This window comes from Scyliorhinus canicula, chromosome 17 (assembly GCF_902713615.1).
Source record: "Scyliorhinus canicula chromosome 17, sScyCan1.1, whole genome shotgun sequence".
NCBI classification, from domain to species: domain Eukaryota; kingdom Metazoa; phylum Chordata; class Chondrichthyes; order Carcharhiniformes; family Scyliorhinidae; genus Scyliorhinus; species Scyliorhinus canicula.
The window spans coordinates 91,821,143-91,847,825 of NC_052162.1; the positions used below are offsets into that span (position 1 = coordinate 91,821,143).

At 46.8% G+C, this 26,683-nt stretch overlaps 1 protein-coding gene across 1 annotated transcript in view; it reads left to right on the forward strand.

Moving 5' to 3' along the window:
- Window positions 1-22,725, forward strand: part of LOC119951975 (sodium- and chloride-dependent neutral and basic amino acid transporter B(0+)-like) — a 56,237-nt gene extending 33,512 nt beyond the window's left edge. The window contains exons 7-12 of the mRNA XM_038775411.1: window positions 1,271-1,499; window positions 1,975-2,100; window positions 8,796-8,914; window positions 11,890-11,989; window positions 15,213-15,322; window positions 22,543-22,725. Coding sequence (XP_038631339.1) covers window positions 1,271-1,499; window positions 1,975-2,100; window positions 8,796-8,914; window positions 11,890-11,989; window positions 15,213-15,322; window positions 22,543-22,635 — 777 coding nt within the window. The 3' untranslated portion in view covers window positions 22,636-22,725. The remainder of the gene's footprint in view (window positions 1-1,270; window positions 1,500-1,974; window positions 2,101-8,795; window positions 8,915-11,889; window positions 11,990-15,212; window positions 15,323-22,542) is intronic.
- The last annotated feature ends 3,958 nt before the right edge of the window (window positions 22,726-26,683 follow it).

The following is a 26,683-nucleotide window of genomic DNA, read 5'->3' on the forward strand; positions in this document are numbered from 1 at the left end:
TTCGAGCAAGTGAATTCAATGTTAAGTCAGGAAAATGAGATGAAGTGAGGTGGGGCAACACAGTAGCACAGTGGTTAGCACTGTTGCTTCACAGCTCCAGGGTCCCAGGTTCGATTCCTGGCTTGGGTCATGTCTGTGTTGAGCCTGCACGTTCTCTCTGTGTCTCTATGGGTTTCCTCCGGGTGCTACGGTTTCCTCCCACAAGTCCAGCAAGACATGCTGTTAGGTAATTTGGACATTTTGAAATCTCCCTCTGTGTACCTGAAGAGGCGCCAGAATGTGGCAACTGGGGGTTTTTCACAGTAACTTCATTGCAGTGATAATGTAAGTCTACTGGTGACAATAAATATTTTATTATTAAAAGCAAGGAAAATAATGGTTGGATTAAATGAGAGTTGAAAAAGACAGAAAGAAAAAATAAATAAAACAGTTACCTTTAATTTTTATCCAAATCTCCAACACAATTAAAACCTGACTCCACATTTCGAACAATAATTTTGGATGCCAGAGATATTGACGGACAGAAAAGAACCCTCAGCACATTGTCAAAAGACTCCTTAAATTTGAAATGACTTGAAGTGAACTTCTATGGCAAGTTTAGTCTATATCTACAGTGCAAGCACACTGTTCGCACCATTTTCACGAAGATTACAGTGGGTCTGTGCACATCAGAGAGCAACTTCTGTGTTTAATTTTAAATTGTTGCGGCATTTGCACATAAATGATTGGTGAGCAATATTTGTGACAGCGTTATTCTGACAGGATTTGGATTTTGATTTAAATTTAAAACATTTAACCTCCTTTAACAGTATCCATATTGATTCCTGTGTATGCAGTTTACACTGTGGCCCTGAAGTTGGCACTAAAATCTATATGCCAGGGTATTTATTGACGTTGAGATTTTTAACTTTGGTCCAGTATTTATTACAAATCAGATATGAAAATTGATTTTATGTTGAAAGGCTTTTTTTGTTGTTGCTTTCAATAAAAGAACGGAGGCCACTGTGTGACAGATTGTACTCTGCAAGTGAATTAATTGAGTCACTTACCAGAAACATGTCTGGTGGGACGGAATTTCAAACTCCCTGAGAGAATTTAGCAGCAAGAAATAGACAGAGAGGAAAAATGAAGATGCTGCTGTTTAAGGGAGACACTATTGACCGGAGGTGCTTTATCCAATCTGTTTACCATAGGTTTACCGACTGATAGTTTTCATGGTTAATGTGCTTCAGCTGCCCACCATGGACTAATTCTATTTTCTGTTTACCAGGTCTGGAAAGATGCTGCAACACAAATTTTCTTTTCTATCTCGGTGGGTTGGGGCAGTTTAATCGCATTGTCATCCTACAACAAATTCCACAACAACTGTTGCACCGACACCATCATTGTCTGCGTTGCTAATTGTGCTACGAGTGTGTTTGCTGGATTTGCCATCTTCTCCGTCCTGGGACACATGGCTCATGTGCAAGACAAACCTGTTCCAGAGGTTGTACAGTCAGGTAAACCAGAACTGGGAAAAATATCAAGCAGGGTCACAAAGCTTTAACCATCTCGCTCTCAAATGATTTATTCTGAGATTGTTCCAGTGTACAGACATGATCATCAATACTTGAATTTACAACAGTCATTCTGATGGAAACTGATAGTCAGGTTCTGAAAAACCACACAATGAAATGGGGTTTGGATTATACTGGACAGCGATTGGAACTGATCAATGAGCTGGAATTTCTGGAATTTGGCCGACTTGTTTCTTTAACCTTTCCTCAGAAATGCAGCTTTTTAAATAATCATAATGTGGAGACGGTGATTTATATTCAAAACAAGATAGATCATTTCATCACTGTAAATTTCATCTGATCATCAATTTCACAAATTTGAAAAATATTGACAATCTGTAAGGAAATGACATCAGTTTACAATAAATCTCCTCTGAGCTCCATTAATTGAATAATTCCAATTGTATCCGATGTTTAGGTTTCGGCTTGGTTTTCATCGCCTATCCAGAGGCTCTTAGCCATTTGCCATGGGCACCTTTGTGGTCCATTTTATTTTTCCTCATGCTGTTCACTCTGGGAGCTGATACGCAGTTTGGAAGTTTTGGTAAGAATACATTGCTGTATTTAAACAATCTCTTTCTGCTGAAAGAAACTATTCTAAATTATTCTGTTTATCATATAGAGTTAGAAATTACTTTGGTGATGTGAGTGAATGAATCTATTGGATTTATTTGTAACAGACCTTTGACCGTTGTCTTAGCGAAGCTCCAACCTGTTTCACTTAAATGGGTTAACAACTGCATTAGAATAAATCTACAAGACATAGGAGCAAAGGTAGGCCACTCGGCCCATCAACTCTGCTCCACCATTCAATGAGGCCATGGCTGATATGATATAATCCTCAACTCCACTTTCCCGCATTATCCCAGTAACCCTGGATTCCCCAACTGATTAAAACGCTTGGCCAAATGTAATGGCCGCTTCCGAATGGGGGTGCGACGTGGCCGGTAAATCATAAGAGGCGTGGTTCACTGGGTAAATCCTGCGAGAGGGCTCTGGTGAAATTTACTGGCCGTGTTGCGTCTCAGTTGGAGAGCTGTTGCAAGCCAGGTAAATCCTCCGAGGGGCCTCTCACAAGATATCAGGGGATCTCCAGGCCTCGGAGACCCCGAGTGAGTGTCAGTTAGCACTGGTCACACAAACGGGGACCAGGTGTACCAGCACTTCGGGGGGTGAGGGGGGAGGGGGGGGGCACGTCCAGAGATCTCCCAGGGAATCGAGGGCCTCAGGGAGGCTGGGCTTTGGGCAGGGTGGGATACTGGCACCCCTGATACCACTTGAAAACCCTGGCACTGCCAGAGTGGCACCTTGCCTGAGCCAGGGATTGGGCCGAGAGTTGCCCGACCCTTATTAGGTGGCGTGTGGGGGCTCAATAATCCTCTTATAAGTGAGTTGGGGCATTGGGGAAAACATTGGGAGATCTGGAGGGGAGCTCCTCAGTGCAGGAAATGGGACTGAGTGTGGCCACGGCGAGACGTTCCTCGCAGAGTCCCGTGAGATAACGGGGTCTTTCTCGACGCTGCCAGTGCTTCAAAACAGCCGGCTAGACATGCTCGATATAGGACTCTGTATCATTTCTGTTAAATTGCACCCTCTAACATTCCAAGGAAATGTCACCTCAGTATCTGAATGGTCTCAGAATACAAATTCCAGTAGCTATTCACTGCCATGGTTTTGAATCTTATGATGGGGGCTTCCAGTGGCGGGGTGGGGGTCGGACAGAGAAGGGTGCAGCTCACTATTGGTCAGCAGCGGAATCTTCTGGTCCCATTGATGTAAGCAGCATTTTACATTGTTCAGCAGCTGTAACGCAGTGGGGGTCACCAAACCTTTGACTGACGCACCGAGAGCAGGCTGGTCATAAACCTCACTCACTTTTTAAAACATCCTGGTCTGGGGAATTCAACCCTTGTGTGAATAGTGATATCACAGCTGTACTGTAATTCACTGACTGACCACTAGGAGTCTCCTTAGTGTAGAAGTGAATACAGTAAGAAGTCTTACAACACCAGGTTAAAGTCCAACAGGTTTGTTTCAAACACGAGCTTTCGGAGCACGGCTCCTTCTTCAGGTGAATGGAAAGGCTTGTTCCAGAAATGTTTATATAGACACAGTCAGAGATGCCCCGGAATGCGAGCACCTGCAGGCAATCAAATCATCAAAGATGCAGAGAGAGAGGTAACTCCAGGTTAAAGAGGTGTGAATTGTCCCAAGCCAGTTCAGTCGGTAGGCCTCTGCAAGTCCAGGCTTGTTGGTGGGGGCCGAATGTAATGCGACATGAATCCCAGATCCCGGTTGAGTCCGCATTCATGCGTGCGGAACTTAGCTATAAGTTTTTGCTCAGCAATTTTGCGTTGTCGCGTCTCCTGAAGGCCTCCTTGTAGAATGCTGACCCGGAGATCAGAGGCTGAATGTCCTTGACTGCTGAAGTGTTCCCCAACTGGAAGGGAACAGTCCTGCCTGTTGATAGTCGCACGATGCCCGTTCATTCGTTGTCGCAGTGTCTGCATGGTCTCGCCAATGTACCACGCTTCGGGACATCCTTTCCTGCAGCGTATGAGGTAGACTACATTGGTCGAGTCGCACGAGTATGCGCCGCGTACCTGGTGGGTGGTGTTTCCACGTGTAATGGTGGTGTCCATGTCGATGATCTGGCATGTCTTGCAGAGATTACCCTGGCAGGGTTTTGTGGTGTTGTGGTTGCTGTTCTGAAGGCTGGGTAATTTGCTGCAAACAATGGTTTGTTTGAGGTTGCGCGGTTGTTTGAAGGCCTTCAAACAACCGCGCAACCTCAAACAAACCATTGTTTGCAGCAAATTACCCAGCCTTCAGAACAGCAACCACAACACCACAAAACCCTGCCAGGGTAATCTCTGCAAGACATGCCAGATCATCGACATGGACACCACCATTACACGTGGAAACACCACCCACCAGGTACGCGGCGCATACTCGTGCGACTCGACCAATGTAGTCTACCTCATACGCTGCAGGAAAGGATGTCCCGAAGCGTGGTACATTGGCGAGACCATGCAGACACTGCGACAACGAATGAACGGGCATCGTGCGACTATCAACAGGCAGGACTGTTCCCTTCCAGTTGGGGAACACTTCAGCAGTCAAGGACATTCAGCCTCTGATCTCCGGGTCAGCATTCTACAAGGAGGCCTTCAGGAGACGCGACAATGCAAAATTGCTGAGCAAAAACTTATAGCTAAGTTCCGCACGCATGAATGCGGACTCAACCGGGATCTGGGATTCATGTCGCATTACATTCGGCCCCCACCAACAAGCCTGGACTTGCAGAGGCCTACCGACTGAACTGGCTTGGGACAATTCACACCTCTTTAACCTGGAGTTACCTCTCTCTCTGCATCTTTGATGATTTGATTGCCTGCAGGTGCTCGCATTCCGGGGCATCTCTGACTGTGTCTATATAAACATTTCTGGAACAAGCCTTTCCATTCACCTGAAGAAGGAGCCGTGCTCCGAAAGCTCGTGTTTGAAACAAACCTGTTGGACTTTAACCTGGTGTTGTAAGACTTCTTACTGTGCTCACCCCAGTCCAACGCCGGCATCTCCACATCATAGAAGTGAATGTTAGAGGCAGACGGACGAGGGAGCTATTGGAGAGGTTGCTTGTGCATCATCATACTGTTCTTCATCTGTTGTTTTGTATATAGTGGACCTCCAGTTCATGTGAATAAATTGTTTATAGCTTTAGCTACAAGTTTTCCTGTAATATAAATCATGCCATCCGACAAGAACATGAAAGTGTTCAGGTTACATTTCCTTTCCCTGTTCTTACTCCCAAATTCCATTCTCTCGCATTTCTTTCTGGCTGATATTGCTACAACTTTTAAACCTTTGACTGACTCACCGAGAGCAGGCTGGTCAGAAACCTCACTCGCTTTTTAAAACATCCTGGCAGATGACTAGGGATTATAGTTATATAGTTTCCCCAAAACGTTCCCACAAACAAGAGTAATGGGAACGGAACTGGGTGAAATGCATGTTTCAAAGTGCTTCGGCAGGAAAAATAGAAAAACAGCATGTTGTTTAAATGGAGAGAGATTGCAGAGTTCTGAGCGACAGAGGGATCGGGGTGCCCTGGTACATGAACCATGAAACGTTAGTCTGTGGGTGCAGCAAGAAATTAGGAAGGCCAATGGAATGTTGTTGGGCACAATCTATCGTCCTCGTCCGACTCAGGACGTGACGAGACTGGTAAATCTTGCGAGAGGCCTCTAATGAGATCTCATGAGGCATCGTGATCTGGATCCCAGCCATTGGCGCCGGGACCCAGAATTGCAGATTCAAGTGAACAGGTGGTCTCACCAGGACCTAATGGCCTCGCCCCGGAGACCCTGAGTGGGCGCCATTTAACATTTGTTTCCACAAATGTGGACCAGATGTACTGGCAATTGGGAGGGGGGGGGGGTTCGCAGCTGAAAGGGGCTCCTGGGCGGTTCGGCTCTGGGCAGTCTGGAACCCTGGCAGTGCCCCGGTGGCATCATGCCCATGCCGGGGATCAGGCCTGAGGTGCCCTGCCTTTGAGGTGGGATGCAGGAGCTCAGTTACCCCCTTATTGGTGAGTTGAGACATTGGAGGGGTCTGGAGGCTGAGGTGGAGGGGTCTCGAGATTGGTGCTCCTATCTCTTCCTGCACTGGCAAGCAAAGCTCATTAGTGCAGGAACTAGGACCATGTGCGGCCTTGGCACAACGTTCCTCGCCATGGCCCAAAAATGAACCAGAGTTCCACATAATAGCCGGGTTGTTCTCAGCGAATCCAGTGCAGGTAAACACTTGGCTAAACGCACTTGACACGGGACCCTGTTTCATTTCTGTTAAATCTCGCCCATTGTTTAGTGCAAAGGGAATGGAACATTAAAATTAGCCATGTTTTGCTGCAATTGTACATGCAGTGGTGAGACCACAATGTCTACAGGTTTGGTCTCCTTCTTTAAGTAAGGATATAAATCTAGTTTGGAGCATTTCAGAGAAAGGCCACTCGGCTGATACAACAGATGTAGTTGTGGGGGGTTGGGGCGTCGAGTATCTTTGTTTGAAAATCTTTTTATTGGCTTCACTGATATTCATAAATAGTTGTGTTTCTACATTGCATTTTTGTTGCCCGCGCTAATTTACTTTATTTTACAGAGAGTGTGTAGAGTATCATACGATGGAGTTGAGGTCATAGACAGAGAACAGTACAGCACAGAACAGGCCCTTCGGCCCTCGATGTAGTGCCGAGCAATGCTCACCCTACTCAAACCCACGTATCCACCCTATACCCGTAACCCAACAACCCCCACCCCCTTAACCTTACTTTTTAGGACACTACGGGCAATTTAGCATGGCCAATCCACCTAACCCGCACATCTTTGGACTGTGGGATTAAACCGGAGCACTCGGAGGAAACCCACGCACACACGGGGAGGACGTGCAGACTCCACACAGACAGTGTCCCAGCCGGGAATCGAACCTGGGACCCTGGAGCTGTGAAGCATTTATGCTAACCACCATGCTACCATGCTGCCCCTATCGTCATGAGATCGGCTATGAACGGACTGAACAGTGGAGCTAAATCGCCAACTGCTGCACTTAGTTCTGATGTTCTAAGAAAGGACTATTCTGTCTGATTTCATAATCCAGCTCTTAGTCTGTAAACCTGTAGGCAACAGCAACTTAAGCACAAATCTGGTGTCCTTGATTAATAACGAGATTTCTTGAATGATATGGAGATCAGGGGTTATAGGGAGTAGGCATGAGATTAGGGATGAGGAACATATCAGCCATGATCGAATGGCAGAGCAGACCGTGGGGCCAAATGACCTAATTCTATTCTGATATCTACTCCTGTATCTGCTCCCCTATCTGATGGTCTTATCCAGAAGGAATCCAGAAGGAATAACCAATTCAAAATGTTCAAAACCAAGACAAGAAATGAGTTGGAGAGTTTTTACTGGTTTCCTTTTCATTTTCAACCTGGGCCGATATCCGTTAGAGTTTAGACGATTCAGGGGTGATCTTATTGAAACATAAAATACTCTAAGGTGAATTGCTGTTTGGATGCTGAAAGGATATTTGCCCTTCAGGGAGCGGCTACAATTAGGGGACACAGGTTGAAAATACGGGGGGCGAAATTCTCCGACCCCCACGACGGGTCGGAGAATAGCAGGAGGGCCTTCCCGACATTTTTCCCGTCCTCCCGCTATTCTCCCCCCCCCCCCGCCCAACTCCCGACACGAATCGCTGCCGCCGTTTTTTTACGGCCGGCAGCGATTCACAGCTGTTCGATGGGCCGAAGTCCCAGCCCTTTACGCTGTTTTTACGAACGGCAAACAGACCTGGTCTGGCCGTTAGTAAAAACGGCGGGAACAACTCGCTTTTTATAACCATGGCACCGATTGGCACGGCAGTACCACGGCCGTGCCAAGGGTGCCATGGGCCCGCGATCGGTGGGCACCGATCGCGGGCAGCGGGCCTGATGCCCGCGCACTATTTGTCCTTCCGCCGCCCCGTAGTATCCATTCGCGGGGCGGCTGAGGGGCATCCCGGCCCGCGCATGCGCGGGTTTCGCGAAATACGCGATGACGTCATCCGCGCATGCGCGGGTTGGAGTCTTCCAATCCGCGCATGCGCGGCTGACGTCATATGACGCGTCAGCCGGCGCTAACTCCGGCAAGCGGGCTTAACGAAATTCGTTAAGCCCGTGATGCCGGAGCTTGCGGCGTCGGGCTGCTAGCCCCGACCGGGGACCAGAATCGGTTCCCGGTCGGGAAGGGGCGCACTGGCGTCAAACCCGCCCGGGTTTGACACCAGCCTTACGATTTCTCCCGCTTTGGGAGAATCGCGCCCGGGGTCTCCCATTTAAGACTGAGGTGAGAAGATTTTTTTTTCTCACTCAGAGGATTGTGAATCATTTGAACTCTCTTCCCCATATAGCAGTGGAGGCATGGCCAATGAATATTGAGACGGATAGATTCTTGACTAACAAGGGGGTGACAGGTTATCGGAGGTAGGCAGGAATGCAGAGTTGAGGCCACAGTCAGATCAGCCATGATCTTATTGGATGGCAGAGGAGGCTCGAGGGGACAAATGGCCTACTTCCGCTCCTAATTCATATATCTTCATGTTTGTATGTCATATGCTCCCTTGGCTGCAAGGGTGGATTTCTCTGCGATTATGTAAATTATTCTTTCATTAATGATTTCATTCACTATTTTCTTCAATCAGAAACAATTACAACAGCTCTACTGGACAAGTATCCAAAGTTCCTACGATCAAGGCGGCTTTACCTGACAACTGGTCTTTGTTTTGTATTTTACTTCCTTGGCCTTCTATTCGTGACAGAGGTATGTTATATTTGAGCAATTTGGGCCGTTTCCACATTAATTACTGGTTATAACTCTAAAAGATGATAAAGTTTATATGTTGAAGGAATAAAGAATGATCTTATGGTGTGGTGAGAGCACTCATTTTGTTTTCCATTTGTTTAATCATGTGCAGTGACAGTGTGACATTGAGTAATCTTCCGCCAGAAGGAAGTTAAAGTGATCGGGAGGGGACAAGCCATGCAAAGGGAATGGAAACCAGGATAAGAATATTAAAATCAGAAGCCAATGTTGGTCAACAAAGACAGGGATTAAATGTGAATGAAACCTGCTGTAAGGACACAGGGAACAAAGTTTAAGATAATCTCAAATCGATAGAGGGTAGAAAAGCAATTTGAGAAATTGTGAAAGGTGTTATATAAATGCAGGTTTTATCAAAAAACAAAGAAAAGTATAGCACAGGAACAGGCCCTTCGCCCTCCAAGCCTGCGCTGACCATGCTGCACGTGTAACCTAAAACCTATCTTTCTTTCATTATGCCTTCATGGAGTAAGCAGAGTTACCGTAGCAATGGGGAAATTGGAGGCCCAATGTAAGAATAATTAATCATAGAGCAATCAACTTATGTTAACAATGTGGCTGCAAATAAATCACTACATTTACAGAACAATTCAACTCTGTAGCTAATACAACCTTACCATTCTGACTTCTCCAGCACCAACCTATAACATATCATAAATGGCACCTGACCCTTTTGCATGAACGACACTATCCCCAGGATTTGGCAACCAATTAGGCACCTACCAACAACTCAAGCAAAATTCAGATTGAAATGTTGGTCTAAAATTTTCAATGAAGAATGACAAAAATTCAGTGCTTCCTGAACTGAAGAAATTGATTATTTCCCCCTTTGCATGGAAGCTGTCATTCAAATTGTGCTGTACATTTTACAACTGCAGCCCATCCGCAGGCTCCATATGACGTTCCACTACATTGCTGCTAAATAAATGTGCAAAGAAAAAATATCTAATTGTTGTTTGAGTTGAGAGAAAATCAGGCAAATCAAGCGGGACAAAAAATGAAATGAATGAATAAGAAACTCCAACAGCAAAGAATGACTGTGACAACAATGAGCAAAATAATTCGTTCATTAGTCCCGTCATCCCAGAAATCAGTCTGGTAAACCTTCTCTCCACTCCCTCTATAGCATGACCATCCTTCCTCAGATGAGGATACCAAAACTGCATTCAATAACCCTGGTGTGGCCTCACCAAGACCCTGTATAATTACATCAAGATATCCCTACAGCTCTACTTGAATCCTCTCCCTATGAAGGCCAACATACCCTGTGTCGACTTTACCGCCTGTTGCACCTGCATGCTTACCTTCAGCAACTGGTGCACAAGCACACCCAGGTCTCGTTGTTCATTCACCTCTCCTAATTTATAGCCATTCATATAATAATCTGCTTTACCAATTTCTGACCAAAGTGGACAGCCTCATTTTCATCCACATTATACTGCATCTCCCATTTTTTTACAGACTCACTCAACGTGTCCAAATCACAATGAATCAAGGAATTTATGCAATTTACAGTGTAAAAGGAGGCCATTCGACGCATAGAGTCTACACCGGCTCTTGGAAAGAGCACTCTACTTAAGCCTATGCCTCCACCCTATCCCCAGAACCTAGTTACCCCACCTACCCTTTTTGGACACTAAGGGAAATTTATCATGGCCAATCCATCTAACCTGCACATCTGCCGGCTGAAACCGGAGCATTCGGTGGATCCGACGCAGACACTGGGAGAATGTGCAGACTCCACACAGACAGTGACAAAGCCGGGAATCGAACCTGGGTCCCTGGAGCTGTGAAACAACTGTGCTAACCACTGTGCTATCTCTGCATCCCCCTCACAGCTCACCCTCCCACTCAGTTCGGTGACCGGGAGTGGAAAGCCATTGATAAGAAGAATCGTAGGCACGGGATTGAGAGTATGGACTGGGTCAAGCCCCAAAGGGAAATAGGGGCATGGAGAGGTTGCAAAAGAAGAATTTCAGAGAAGGGATCATTTCAGTTTGGTTAAAAAGAGACAAGCAGAGAAACAGGCTCCAAACAGGACAAAGGCTTGGGGTCGCAGACTTCAAGGTCTCTGGGAAAGGCCTGAAGATCCAATAAGGCAACCAAAGGTGTTGAATCTGTATTACAAGCCAATGGGGCAAAGATACCTCTTTGAAGCAGCAGTGTTGTGCTTGGCGAAGCCAATGAACTCACGTTGTGCTTGTGAGTATATTCCAGGGGAACAAAATCTTGGGAGATGGAATTGAAGCTCTGCGAGGTGACCCATTGTTTACGCCTTCCAAGTTGGATTGACCTCTGGACTGAATTTCCCGGTCAGATCTTCGGAAGTGAAGACTGGAGCCACTCAAGAGAGAAGCAGGTTTTCAGTGTTGATCTCTAATCGAATCTCACCAAACACTAAAGTGTCAAGTCAAGGATCATGATACTATATAAGAAAGGTCAAAACCTCTAAATCCAGAGAGATATTTGGTTCCAGTGAGATCAGGTTCTGGATTGTTCAGTTCCCTAGCTGATTCTTCTTGGCAGCGTGCCATTCGCTGCCAGCGGGATTCAATCTTCCCATCGCATGTCAATGAGATTTCCCATGGAAGCCACCCCACACTGCTGGAACATCCGAGCAAGCGACGGTGCGCTGTTGACGGGAAAAGTGAATTGCAACGGCTGTAAAATTCCGGCATGCATTGTTCGTTTCCTCGTTTTAAAAACGGTGTTTAGTTATTGAATGGGTCTGGTGAACATCTACACAGTTCATTCCAGAGCTGAAAAGAATCAGGGAGAATTGAAGACAAACAATTGAATGTTTTGTAAATGAGCGCAAGTGCAACTTTTTACATATCCCTTTGATCTCTTATTCTGAATGTTGGAGTGTTATGATTTTCCCCAGTAACTGCTTCTAATTTTCCATTTAATTGTAGGCTGGGATTTACTGGTTAAATCTAGTGGATTATTTCTGTACTGGGTGGATTGTCATTATAACAGCTCTGCTGGAACTCATTGGTATCAACTGGATCTACGGTAAGGAAAATAGGAAAAACACTGAACCAAAATCAAATAATAATTTTTTTGAAAGACCTTTGGTGGATGTAATGACCCTCACCAAACCCACGGGGCCGACCCAATTGATCTCTCCATGGGGTCTGTGGAATATGAGCTCTTTCACTGAGGGGCGGAGGCCTGGCATCTGGGGCTCGTGAACCAGTTCCTGAAAACCGGCCAGGATTGGGAACGGCAGCCCCGGCTGGGACTTATCTGCTGGATGCCACGTTGCGGCCTTTACTTTTATTTGCCAAAATGAACCTTCATTGTTTAATCTACTCAGGACTCCTGAAGATATTCTCGTGGACCTTCAGGTTTGTTTAAAACATCAAATTGGGTGATCTGGCGTAGATAGTTCCTCATATCTGAAGATGAGAAGATTTCAAATGTTCTGCTTACCTGTTGAAGATCTTTCTCCATTTGAGTTCAAATTGAGACGGTGCCTTCAGCATTCTTCACTCATGATCTCCTTCATCCAGCTGGGTTACAGCTGGTTATTTTTGTTGCAACCATTTTCCTACCAATAGCATTTTTTTTAGAAAATATTTTGTGAAGGCATTTATAATTTAAACAATTTTAACTACCAGGTATCAAAAGGAACAAAACAAGATAAAAAGTACACCCACCCAATACAAACTCCAGCCAACATGGCTTATATAATCAGGATCTTCTTCCCCAGCCCTCCTTTCCACAAGTCTTCTTCAGAAAATCTAACCTGACTTAACCCCCCCATGCCTCCCTTTCCACCCCCACCCCCCTGCTGATAGCCTCATTGTTCTCGAAGAAGTCAATGAACGTCGGCCACCTCCCGGGAAACCCCTGCAGTGATCCCCTCAAAGTGAACTTGATTTTCTCGAATCTGAGAAATCCTGAAATTTCTCGAACCCATACCCCCTGACTTTGGCTGCTCTGAGTCCCTCCATTCTCGTACCATCTGTCTCCAGGCCACCAGGGAGGCAAAGGCCAGAACATCGGCCTCTCTCAACCCCTGGGCTTGGGGATCTATGGACCACCTTGAATTGTATCAGGTTGAGCCTGGCACACGAAGACGATGCAGTGATTCGCTTCAGGGCCTCCTCCCATAATCCAACCTCCAGCTCCCCACTCAGCTCTTCTTCCCATTTTTCCATCACCTCCCCTATTGGGGCTCCTTCCCACTCCATCAGTTCCTTATATATCTCTGATACCTTCCTCTCCCCTCCTCCTACTCTCGACACTTCCATATCCTGTATCCCCTGCGGCGGCAGGTTTGGGAAGGTCGAAACCTGCCTCACACAAAGACCCTTACCTGGAGAAACGGGAACCTATTCCCCCTGGCAGCTCAAACTCCTCCTCTAACTCCTCCAAACTCAGGAAGCCCTCATCGACAAAGAGATCGCCAAATCTCTCAATCCTCGCTGTCACCTCCAGAATTCCCTATCCAGTCCCTCCCAGAACAAACCGGTGGTTGCCGCATATCAGTGCCCACACCAATGCCCCCCTCCAGCAGCATGTGCTGCCGCCACTGAACCCATACACTCTGAGTATCTATTACTACCAGGCTTATGGAGTACCTGGTCAGCGAGAATGGCAGAGGTGCCGTTAACAATGGCCCTAAACTCGTGCCCCGACATGAGGCCGCCTCCACCCTCTCCCAAACCAACCCTTCCCCCACTACCCACTTCCTGACCATCGCTATTTTCAGCCCCCAATAATAATTTATGAAGTTCGGAAGGGCCAGCCCGCCTTCACTCCCTCTCCAGCAGCACCTTCTTCACCCGTGGGGTTTTACTCACCCACACAAACCCCAAGATTACTGCATTCACTTTTTTAAAGAACGCCTTGGGGTTAAAAATTGGTCAGCTCTGAAAGGCAAACAGGATTCTCGGAAACACCGTCATCTTCACTGTCTGCCCCCTCCACGCCAATGACAGAGGGAGCGCATCGCACGTCCAAAAGTCCCTCTTAATCTGTTCTACCTCCTGATCCAGATTCAGCTTGTGCAGCTGCTCCCACACCCATGTCACCTGGATGCCCAAATACCGAAAGCTCCCCCCCCCCATCCACATTAAGCGACATCTCCCCACATCTCTTCTCCTGCTCCCTTACCTGAATCGCAAAGACCTCGCTCTTGCTGATATCCCTAAAGCCGATCAAATACCTCAAATTTATACCCCTAAAGCCGATCAAATACCTCAAATATCCCCATGATCCCTCCAATCCCCCCCCCCCAGCATCTCTGAAACATACAGAAGAAGATCGTCAGTGTATAACGTGACCCTGTGCTCTACCCCCACCCCCTCACTATTCCTTGCCAGACCCTCAACGCTCTCAGTGCCATCGCCAATGGCTCTCTACCCAGGGCAAACAGTAGTGGGGAAAGTGGGCAGCCCTGCCTCATACCCCGGTGCAGCCTTAAGTAATCTGAACCCACCCAGTTCAGCCCCACACTCGCTACCGGTGCGTGGTATAACATCCAGATCCAGTCCAAATATTCTTGCCCGAACACTAACAGCCCCAGGACCTCCCATAAATATTCCCACTCCACCTTATCAAAGGCCTTCTCTGTGTTCATGGCAACCACCCACTCTACCTCTCGTCCCTCTAGAGGCATCATGATGACACGGAGTAGCCTCCTGATATTGACCGCCAGATGCCTCCCCTTCACAGGTTCTCCCCTTTCACCCCTGGCACACAATCCTCTATTCTCGAGGCCAAGATCTCAGCCAATATTTTGACTGGGAATTCCTTAGTCATCATGGCCCTGATTATGATATGGTGGCACAGTGGTTAGCACTTTTGCCTTAAAGCAGCAGGGACGCAGATTCAATTGTGACCTCTGTCTGTGTAGAGTATTCACTTTCTCCCCATGTCTGCATGGGTTTGGTCGGCTGGTCCGGTTTCCTCCCGTAGTCCAAAGGTGTGCAGGTGAGGTGGATTAACCATGCTAGATTGCCCCTTAGAATCCAAAAGGTGAGGTGGGGTTACTGGATTATGGGGATAGGGTGGGGATGTGGGCCAAGGCAGGGTGCTCTTTGCAAGGGTCAGTGCAGACTCGATGGGCCGAACAGCCTCCTTCTGTACTGTAGGGATTCTATGATTCTCTGATTTGACCTGTTCATTAGAGACACCCAGTATGAGATGAACTTCTGCAATAAACAAAGTGCCCTGAAGATTGAACAATCCAAGTGATTGTGTCTCTCTGCTTTCTTGTTGTTCACAGGGATGAACAGATTCATCAAAGACATTGAGATGATGATTGGGAAAAGAACTTGGATCTTCTGGCTGTGGTGGAGAGCGTGTTGGATGTTTATCTCCCCGTGTTTGCTGACAGTAAGATGTTCGATTTTTTTTTTGTGACTTGAACTAAAAATAATCAAACTGCAGGCAATCTTCCAATCAGCATTTGATCTGGTTTTACATATATCCAAACATACTTACAAATTAGGTGCAGGAGTAGGCCTCTTGGCCTCTCGAGTCTGTTCCACCACCATTCATGGTTCATCTAATTTGTACCTAATTTTCACATTCCTGCCCACCTCCGAATATCTTTCACCCCCTTATCAAGAATCTATCCACTTCTGCCTTAAAGATATTCAAAGCCTCTGCCTCAACCACCTGTTCACATCCCTCAGAGAGAAAACAAAATCCTCACCATTGTCTTAAACAGTGACCCTGTGGTGAGCTACGTATGGCTACGTGAGGCTGTTGTATATATGTTCACTATTGTTCTACTGTTCTATGACTATCATTATCTCCACTGTTGTATATACTTACTGTTATTGCTGTTCTGTTATTGGTTGTTGCTGTTGTACTGTTGGAATGTTGTTATTGGTGCTGCTGTTGGCTCTGCCTATGGCTCCGCCCCTCTGAGGAGGTATAAAGCCCGTCGATCTGGGGCAGTCTTGCAGTGTGGGAGGAGCTACAGGTTGGCACACTTTTAGTCTATTAAAGCATCGGTTCACTACTACTCAGCATCTCGACCGAATTTGTGTCCATCAGACCCTTAGTTCTAGGTTCTCCCACAAGAGGAAACATCCTTCCCACATCCACCCTGTCAAGTTCACTTTTGTACTGCTATGTTTCAATCAAGTCGCCTCTTACTCCAGCAGATAAAAGCCTCACCTGTGAAGATCTGCCCATTTTGTTACTCCTTACATCATGAGCTTTTATTTTCTGCAATAGCCCCTAATGTGGCACCTTATCAAATGCCTTCTGAAAGTGTATGGTACATCCACCGATTCCCTTTATTTTCTTTCTTTATTCGTTCATGGGTTGTGGGCATTGCTGACTGGGTCAGCATTTGTTGCCCATCTCTGAGAGGCATTTAAGAGTCAACCACATTGCTGTGGGTCTGGAGTCACATGTAGGCCAGACCAGGGAAGGATGAAAGATTTCCTTCCCTAAAGAACATTGAGTGAACGAGATAGGTTTTTACAATAATCGACAATGGTTTCATGGTCGTCATTGTCATGATATGCAGACACACACATGATGATATACAGACAAGCAGCCAATGGACACAGAGAATAGGATGTGACCAATAAGCAGGCAGGACACTCAAGGGTGGAACTGACTATGAAAGACACGAGGCACTCACCCTCCATCTCTTTCCACTGATGAACATCTAGAGAGTCAGTCAAGGATGTTGTTAGAATCTCATACCTCCACCACGTGGCTGAGAGCTAGTCTGGTTCAGTCAGACAGAGTAACCATACTTAAGTTAGCAGAGAGTCGAACTCACAGAGAACTGTGCTAACTGTGCTATTAGTTCGATAAACCTGATCAAGGTCTGGATTATCTTTCTGATCTAAGCTGCATCCATTTGCAGCCAGTGTTAGACCAGTGTACCTAACACAACATTATACCAGGTGACTACTAATTTAAGGTGGCTTACCTCAGTCCGTTCCGTGAAGACCAGCAAATGTATCCCGGCACCACGGAGAAGATTCAGGCTCCTCACCAGCTCAGGACCTCCGGCAATCTCAGTGTCAACTGACGGACATTCAAGCAAAAGTTTCTGCTGCACAATCGAAGCCTCAGACCTCGAGGTTGCGTCTGATACAAGAGAGATCGCGCTTCTCCTCTCAACAGCGGGTGATCAAGGCATTGAACTCTTCAACTCGTTTAACTTCACTGAAGGCCAGGACAAGACAAAGTTTCAGACCATCCTGGACAAGTTCGGTTGTCACTGTGAACTGCACACCAATGAAATCCTTGAGCACTATACATTCAAATAACGTCTTCAATGTGAAGATGAATCTTTCAATGCCTTCTTTACTAGCCTCTGCGTGCAACTTTGGTGATATTGCTGACTCTATGATCAGAGACCAAATCGTGTTTGGAACTCACTCTGATCCTCTAAGGGAGCAGCTCTTACAAATCAAGCATATGATCCTGCCGCGATTGAAACACGTACAGTGCATGAGCACGCAAAAAATTGGTATTCCCAATACAAATCGGCAGAAAATGGGAAACTTGCCTCCCATGAGGCAGTGAGTGTGCAGGCCATCTCCCGGATGCAGCGCCTCAGCATTGAAGACAGCGGCCATCTCGCGTGACTTTCCCGGAGCCTCACGCATGCGCGATGCGAACGGGATAACGAAGCGGCCGACACCCACACTGCGTAGGTGCAACGCCGTGCCCAAACTGTGGTAATGCCCACTTAAAGGGACACTGCCCTGCAATGGGCAGGTGGTTTAAACTGCAGGAAGCCTGGACACTATGCTGCCTTGTGCAGGTCTGTACCACAAGTCAGAGGCCAGCGCTCCCAATTCCGACAATGGCGCATCCAGAATGTGCAACGACGATTACAGGATTCTGATCCTGGCAGTACAACGGATCCAGAGGACGAGTGCCTGGAGTCTGCCTACCGAGTGGGCATCATTACCACACGTGAACATGCCACACCTAACTCATCTCGCATTCAGTCCATCCTCGTTGTGGATTCGGAGGATGAATGGCGTACGGTGATGTAGGTCAACTGCTGCTCCATCCAGTTCAAGCTGGACACAGGTGCTTCTGCCAACCTCCTCTCACAGGCAGACTTCAAACGCATCAAAAAGCCCCCCAAGGTCCTTCCAGCATCCTGCCAGCTCGTGGACTATAACGGTAATGCCATCACGGCACTGGGGTCCTGCCATCTACTCCTCTCCAACCGGAGTACCCATGCACAGCTAAGGTTCGAAATTGTCAGGCCGGACAGGGCATCCCTACTGGGGGCGAATGCCTGCAACAAGCTAAACCTGGTGCTAAACATTCGCCTTGCGCTGCTTGCGTACAGGGCGGCCCCACTGTCCACTGGCATGTCGCCGGCTCAACTTCTGATCAGCAGGGATCTGCATACGACACTTCCAGCCATACACGTGCCCAACCTGGATCACCTCCCGGTGCTTCAGAAGGTGCAGCAACTCCGAGACCGGGAAAAACAGGGACATGATGCTCATGCCACCGATTTGCCCGTGTTATCCCGTCAGATACTGTTCTGGTCAAGATCCCTGATGGAGGCTTGTCAGCTCCAGCTGGCGTTGTTTGACAGGCTGACCCTCGCTTGTCTGTTTTGCGTCTGGCTGATGGTTCTGTTGTGCGACGAAACAGACGGGCACTGCGCAAAGTTGGCTGCCCGCAACCACATTCTTCTCCGTTTCCTTCTGTTGTTTTTCCACCTCCTGATACCTCGACTCACGAGGCCACCAGTCAGGCTTCAATCCCGCCCATCAAGGCGCTGTCATCCCCACCACCACCTCTCCGGCGGTCGACCAGGATTAGACGCAAACCACAGAGACTGGACTTATGAACCTTTGTTCTGTTTGCTATGTTCTGTGTTCTTGCATTAGACAGCTGTTTTAACATGTACATATGTTCACATCCACTGTATGTAAATATGTTAATATTAGCCTATTCTTGTAAACACGTTTACATATGTCATCCAAAATAAAAAAAGGGGAGATATCATGATATGCAGACACACACATAATCATATACAGCCAAGCAGCTAATGGACACCGAGAACAGGACATGACCAATAAGCAGGCAGGGCACTCAGGGGTGAGATCTGACTACAAATAATACGAGGCGCTCACACTCCACCTCTTTACGCTGATGAACATCTGGAGCGTCATTCAAGGATGTTACATAGAACATAGAACATAGAACAGTACAGCACAGAACAGGCCCTTTGGCCCTCGATGTTGTGCCGAGCCATGAATACCCTACTCAAACCCACGTATCCACCCGATACCCGTAACCCAACAACCCCCCCTGAACCTTACTTTTTAGGACACTACGGGCAATTTAGCATGGCCAATCCACCTAACCCGCACATCTTTGGACTGTGGGAGGAAACCGGAGCACCCGGAGGAAACCCACGCACACACGGGGAGGACGTGCAGACTCCGCACAGACAGTGACCCAGCCGGGAATCGAATGTTGTTACAATCTCACACCTCCACCACGTGGCCAAGGGCTAGTCTGGTTCAGTCAGACAGAGTAACCACACTGAGGTCAGCAGAGAGTCGAACTCACAGAGAACTGTGCTAACTGTGCTATTAGTTCAATAAACCTGACTGAACTAACTTCAAGGTCTGGAGTATCTTTCTGATCTAAGCTGCATCAAGTTGCAGCCAGTATTCGACCAGTGTATCTAACACAACCGTTATTAGACTTTTAATTCCAGATTTTTGTTGAATTCAAATTCCACCATCTTCCCTGGTGGGATATGAACCCATATCTCCAAAGCATTAACCTGCTTCTCTGGATTACTAGTCCAGTGACAATACCACGACAGCACTGCCTCCGTAGCACATGTGGCTCTTACAAAGAACTCCAATAAACTGGTTGAACTTGATTTCTCTTTCACAAAACCATGTTGACTCTGCCTGATTACTGTGAGAATGTCTTTAAGGTAACTTTCAAAATTTTGCCTGTGACAGCTATTAAGCTTATCATTTTCTGATTTCTGACTCCCCCTTTTTGAATAAAGTTACGCTAGTTGTTTCCCAATCAAATGGAACCTTCTATTTTATACATTTATTTCATTCAGGCAGTCTTGGTGTGGTCCTTAGCAACATTTACGTCTCCAACATATGGACTTGTTGAGTACCCAGTCTGGGCAACAGTACTTGGCTGGTGTATGATCATCTTCTGTATTATGTGGATTCCCATTGTCGCCATTGTGAGAGTTGTTCAAGCTGAGGGTGCCACCTTGTGCCAGGTAAGGAAACACCTTGACATCTTTTAAAGGGGTAGGAACGCACGGCACATTCGGGCTCAGGAGGAGCACTGAGTTAAGTACACAGTTAAGCACATTGCTTGTCACTTTAAAGCCAAAAAATCCTTATTGTGCTCTTGGTCCTCATGATCCACAACTAATGGGGTGGCACGGAGGCACAGCGGTTAACACTGTTGCCTCACAGCTGCAGGGACCCAGGTTCAATTCCAGCCTTGGGCCACTGTGTGGAGTTTGCAAGCTCTCCCCGTGTCTGTGTGGGTTTCCACGGGTGCTCTGGTTTCCTCCCACAGTCCAAACATGTGCAGATTAGCTGGATTGGCCATGCTAAATTGCCCCTGAGTGTCCATAAGAGTAGGTGGGATTACCGGGTTGCACAAATTATCCCGACACTGTTCCTGCCCCAATACCTGTGAGTATCATGTTTTAATTGAAGTCTAAGAGAAGATACTCACCAGAATTCCTCCCTTTTGTCAAAGAGACCCATTTGATTCCTTCATGGAGGACTGTGCCCAATATGTTGAGTGCCTTCAGTATTATTTCCAAACAAATTAAATAGGTGAAGAGGCGAAAGACAAATCTATTCTCACAAATATTTGTGGAACTCAGACCGAGGACCTTATTCGCAGTCTTGCAGCCCCAAGACATGTCAAACCTCAAATCATTTGGTGAGCTTGTGATTTAGTGAGGTCAACTGCAACCTCAACCATCAGTTATACTCCAGAGATTCAAATTTAATTCAAGGGTACGAATCCCAGGTGAATCGTTCGCGATTTACTTTGGTATATGTGTTTATTTTTTCTGTTAGTTTCCTTTCGCAGTTCATTTTTGCTCTTTTAATGGTATTTTTAGCATCCTTTTGCTGAACCTTAAAGATCTCCCAATCCTCCAGCTTACTCCTAGCTTTTGCAATATGGTATGCCCTAGTTTTTGCCTTTATATCCTCTTTGACTTCCTTGTTTAGCAATGGAACATTTTCTCCCTTTTATAATTCTTCTTCCTCACAGGAATATACTTTAATTAAGATTTATTTAATATCTCCCTGAACATCCACCATTGTTCCTCAGCCATCATGCCCAGTCTACTTGAGCCAAGTCTTTCCTCAGGCCGGTATAATGACCTCTGCCCAACTCTAACATTCTAGCCTGGCTCTCTGCCTTCTCTTGCCCAATCTGCATTTGAAATTCCAGCATTCTGTGATCACTCCTTCCAAGAGGATCCTTAATGACAAGACCATGTATCAACCCTTCTTTGTTACATAATACTAAATTGAAAAATAGCCGGTTCCCTGGTTGGCTCCATAACATATTCCTCGAAGGAACAATCCCTCTTGCACTCGTAAATCTCTTCAACCACATTGCGTCTTGTACACTTGCCATTGCTGTGCTGTCTGACAAACATGGGCTCCCTATCCAGCAACATCACAGTTTAAAAAATCCTCGTTCTTGTATGAGTTCCTTCTAATGACCCACTCCTCCCTGTCTCTGTAATATCCTTCAGCCATATAAATAATCAAAATCTCTTTCAATTCTGACACATTGTGTAGCCGTTATCCTAATCGCTCCTTCACTGGTGACTGTTTTCAGTTCAACTGGCCCAAAGCTCTGGAATTCCACCCCCAAACCTAATTACCTCGAGGGCAGCACGGTGGCACAGTGGTTAGCATTGCTGCCTACGGCGCTGAGGACCTGGGTTTGAATCCCGGCCCTGGGTCACTGTCTGTGAGAAGTTTGCACATTCTCCCCGTGTCTGCGTGGGTTTCGCCCCCACAACCCAAAGATGTGCAGGTTAGGAGGATTGGCCACGTTAAATTGCCCCTTAAATGGAAACCTAATTACCTCTCTCGCCATCTCACACATATTTGAGATGCAATGAGCAGTATTTTCACCAGTTATCATTTAGATGCAAAATACATTTTTTAGTGTACCTCAGTGCCAGTTTGCACCCTGAAGCATTATATGCGAGTATGTCTGGAAGGCCCTGGAATGCAATGCTCCTGGCATTGTACAAACATTTCAACCAAGCATCCATAACGGCTTAGCAGGTGATATGTCTGCCCCAGCCAGTCACGGACAAAGCCAGCAGTTTGCAACTCTTAGTCTCCAATCTGGTGCTCATTGCCTCAGCGTTACCTGGCCCAACACACTATGGCCTGTGATAAACATACAGGTTAAATATTTTTCAGTATAATATAAACTGACATATTTTGTAACAAACTGCAGGGTAGCCTGATTGGGATCAGGTTGTTATTTTTTTTCTCGTTGGAAGTTAATGCTGAGTAAGGATCCAGCTGAAATTATTTATCATTTCATTTTTCCTTTCATAGAAAATTTCTGCCGCCTGCACATCAGCTCCTGATTGGGGTCCATACTTGAAACAACACAAAGGAGAAAGATACTGTTACAGACTTAGAACATAGAGTGCAGAAGGAGGCCATTCGGCCCATCGAGTCTGCACTGACCCACTTAAGCCCTCACTTCAACCCCCTCCCCGTAACCCAATAGCCCCTCTCAACCTTTTTGTCACTAAGGACAATTTATCATGGCCAATCCACCTAACCTGCACGTCTTTGGACTGTGGGAGGAAACCGGAGCACCCAGCGGAAACCCATGCAGACACGGGGATGACGTGCAGACTCAGCACAGACAGTGGCCCAGCGGGGAATCGAACTTGGGACCCTGGCGCTGTGAAGCCACAGTGCTGTCCACTTGTGCTACTGTGCTGCCCCTGCTTCTACAGAAGCCCCTAAACATGTGCAACTTCTGGCCCTTCCTGAAATGTGAAATTTTAATTCTTCAATTTGTAAGTAATGAAAATCCACAGCTGTTCAATGATACTCCCACTGTAACTTTATTGCGAGTTCCACAGAATAGTCTGTAACTCAGCCAGGATCCAGATACAACTTGGTTTGAAGTTTCCTCTAACCACTGCAAACATGGGTATTAATTTGAGGCAGGATGGTACAGGGTAGAATTAATGAGCATCAGAGCTCCTGCATTGTGAACCTTCAGTCATTCTCCCACCTCAGTCCTGGTGTTAATACAGAGGATTCCAGTCACTGAACATTGTGGACAAGAGCTCCTGTTCTCACAGCAATTCTCACCTACAGTACACAATGGCTGGGTTCCCCTCCCAGGATGTGGGTAAGATTGACACTGAGGGACCAGGTCCACACTGAGGTTTATCCACCAAATGCTGACACACTGACTCCAAACACTGACTGCGGTCAACTCTTGCACCGACCATACAGTTGAAGCAGTGCAAGGTGTTGGTCACCTTCTTGGGACTGGAGCAGCTAAGAGGCGATGGCTTCTCTTGCTATTGCAGAATGGTGGTCATTAATGAAACCCTTTGCCATTTATCCACGGGAATTATGGCCAAGTTCAGCTATCACGGCCGCCTTGTTCTACAGGATATCATATGGAGGTAAAAAGGCAGTAAAAGACAAATCTTGCAGTCAAGTGCATTGATATCACTACTAACGCACATGGACTTGTACCAGAATCGGGCGAACTAATGCTGAACGAAATATGTTGCAGAAGAATGACCATCATCTAGAAGCAAACTGTGTATTTTTTTCAACCTTGTACAAAATTTATGAAATTCTAACAACAAATGTTGCTTTGGAAATTTTCGTAAAGAAAAGCACTGGCTGTCCATGTGTAATGTTGATGGTTGGTGTGTCTGCAGACACAGATCAATTATGACTTGTTGATTGGCCTTAACTCTTCCCAGGAACTTAATGATTGTCAGATCATTAAATGTCATTTTTATCAATTCATGTTGAGTATTTACAGGTGACATTTGTAGAATTTTGGAGAATCTTTCAATAATCTGCATTAAATTGTGTTATAATCTGTAACACTACTCACGCAATGGATGTCGTGTGTTTTAATTAAACTCGAAAAAGCTAAAACTGGTCTGAAGAACCTCTGAAAGTTGGATGGAAAATATTAACAGGACAGTTTCACACATTGTGCCATATTGTGGTTACTGCAAGTCTCAGTCTGGCACCTGCACATTATTGAAGAGTTACATCAGTTCAGTTCCTGAGCCTATGGGTTGAACAGAATGAGATGTTCAATTAAAATCGCAACAATATCAGACACAGATAATTGGAACTGTTTAATATCCAGGAATGCCACTTTATTGTGTCCCAGTCGGGATGGGAGGAAATCGGGACAGAGAAATCGGGCATGAATCCCGCCCCTGCCGGCTGCCGAATTCTCCAGCGTGGGGGTTTTGGCGGGGGCGGGAACCGCACCCAACCGGTCGGCGACTGCTAGCAGCGGCCCCTCCGGTGATTCTCTGGCCGCGATGGGGCGAGTGTCCACTCATTTTAGGCCAGATCCGCCGGCGTAAATTAGACTTGGTACTTACTGGCGGGACCTGGCACTCAGGGCGGCCACAGAGGTCCGAGGGGGGGGGATTTGGCTCCGAGGGGGTGCCCACATGGTGGCCTAGCCCACGATCGGGGCCCACCGATCCGCAGGTAGGCCTGTGCGGGGGGACACACTCTTTTTCCCTCCACACCGGCTGCTGTGAACCTCCGCCATGGCCGGTGCGGAGACGAACCCCCCCCTGCGATGCGCTGGGATGACACCAGCACACGCATGCATAAACTCGCGCCGACCGGCGGAGGCCATTTGGCACGGCGCCAACCCCGCCGGCGCCGTCCTAGCCCCTGAAGGTGCTGAGGATTCCGCACCTTCTGGGCGGCCTGACGCCGGAGTGGTTCACGCCACTCCTCGGCGCCGGGACCTCCCGCCCGCCGGGTAGGAGAGAATCCCGCCGTATAACTCCATCAGCCGAGCTGAATCATAATTATTTTTCTCTGATTTTCAAAATGGGCAATTGTTGAGCTGACATGTTGGCTACATGTTGGCTTCTGGAAATTTCTGAGCCAGCTCAAAAGTTGGAAAAGGTCCAGGAATGAGATGGTCCTTGCATCATACAAACATTTCAGCTAAGCGTACACAATGTTTTAGCAGGCGATCTGGCCCAGTCCGCTTTGAACAAAGGCAGCGGTTTGCAATTCTTACTCTCCAATATGGTGCTAATGGCCTGAGCATTACCTGTTCCAAATCACAATGGTTTTCATCAAGGGGGCCTTGTTTAACAACCTGAAACCGATATTGCATGACCTAGATTTAAGCTGTCTGAACTCCGTCAATTATACAGCTTTTGGAACTTACAATCAATATCTGTTGGATCTCGGATAGAACAGTGGCTCCAGGCAGGCAGCCTGCAGTATTGATCGTCTTTGCATCCAATTGATGGCAGCTGAAAGTACTGATTATTAATGATTTGGATGAGGGAACAAAATGTAACATCTCAAAGTTTGCAGATGATACCAAATTAGGTGGGAGGGTGAACTGTGACGAGGATACAGGGATCCTGTAGCATGATGTGGACAGTTTGGGTGAGTGGGCAAACCAATGGCAGATATAATTTGGATAAGTGTGAGGTTAGATTACTACCTGAATGGTTGTAAATTGAGAGAGGGGAGTGTGCAGCGGGACCTGGGTGTCCTTGTGCACCATTCCCTGAAGGTAAGCATGCAGGTGCAGCAGGCGGTAATGATGGCTAATGGTATATTGGCCTTCATTGCAAGAGGTTTTGAGTACAGGAGCAGGGATGTGTTGCTGCAATTGTACAGGGCCTTGGTGAGGTCACATTTGGAGTATTGTGCGCAGTTTTGGTCTCCTTCTCTGAGGAAGAATGTTCTTGCTCTCGAGGGAGTGCAGTGAAGGTTTACTAGATTGATTCCAGAGATGGCGGGACTGTCATATGAGGAGAGATTGACTAAATTGGGATTATTCTCGTTGGTGTTCAGAAGAATGGGGGGGGGATCTCATAGAGACTTATAAAATTCTAACAGGACTAGACAGGGTAGATGCAGGGAAGATGTTACCAATGATGAATGTGTCCAAAACCAGGTTAAAGTCCAACAGGTTTGTTTCAAACACGAGCTTTCGGAGCACGGCTCCTTCTTCAGGTGAAGAAGGAGCCGTGCTCCGAAAGCTCGTGTTTGAAACAAACCTGTTGGACTTTAACCTGGTGTTGTAAGACTTCTTACTGTGCTCACCCCAGTCCAACGCCGGCATCTCCACTCCAAAACCAGGGGTCACAGCCTGAAGATTTAGGGTAAACCATTTCGGACAGAGATAAGGAGACCTTTCTTCACACAAAGAGTGGTGAGCCTGTGGAATTCATTACCACAGGAAGTAGTTCATGCTAAAACTTTGAATATATTCAAGAGGTGGCTGGATATAGCACTTGTGGAGAATGGGATCAAAGCCTATGGGGAGAAAGCAGGGTTAGGCTATTGAGTTGTATGATCAGCCATGATCGTGATGAATAGCAGAGCAGGTTTAAAAGGCCAAAAGGCCTCCTCCTGCTCCTATCTTCAATCCTCATCAAAACCGCAATCTACTGGGACACTGGAACATGTGCCTTCATGACTA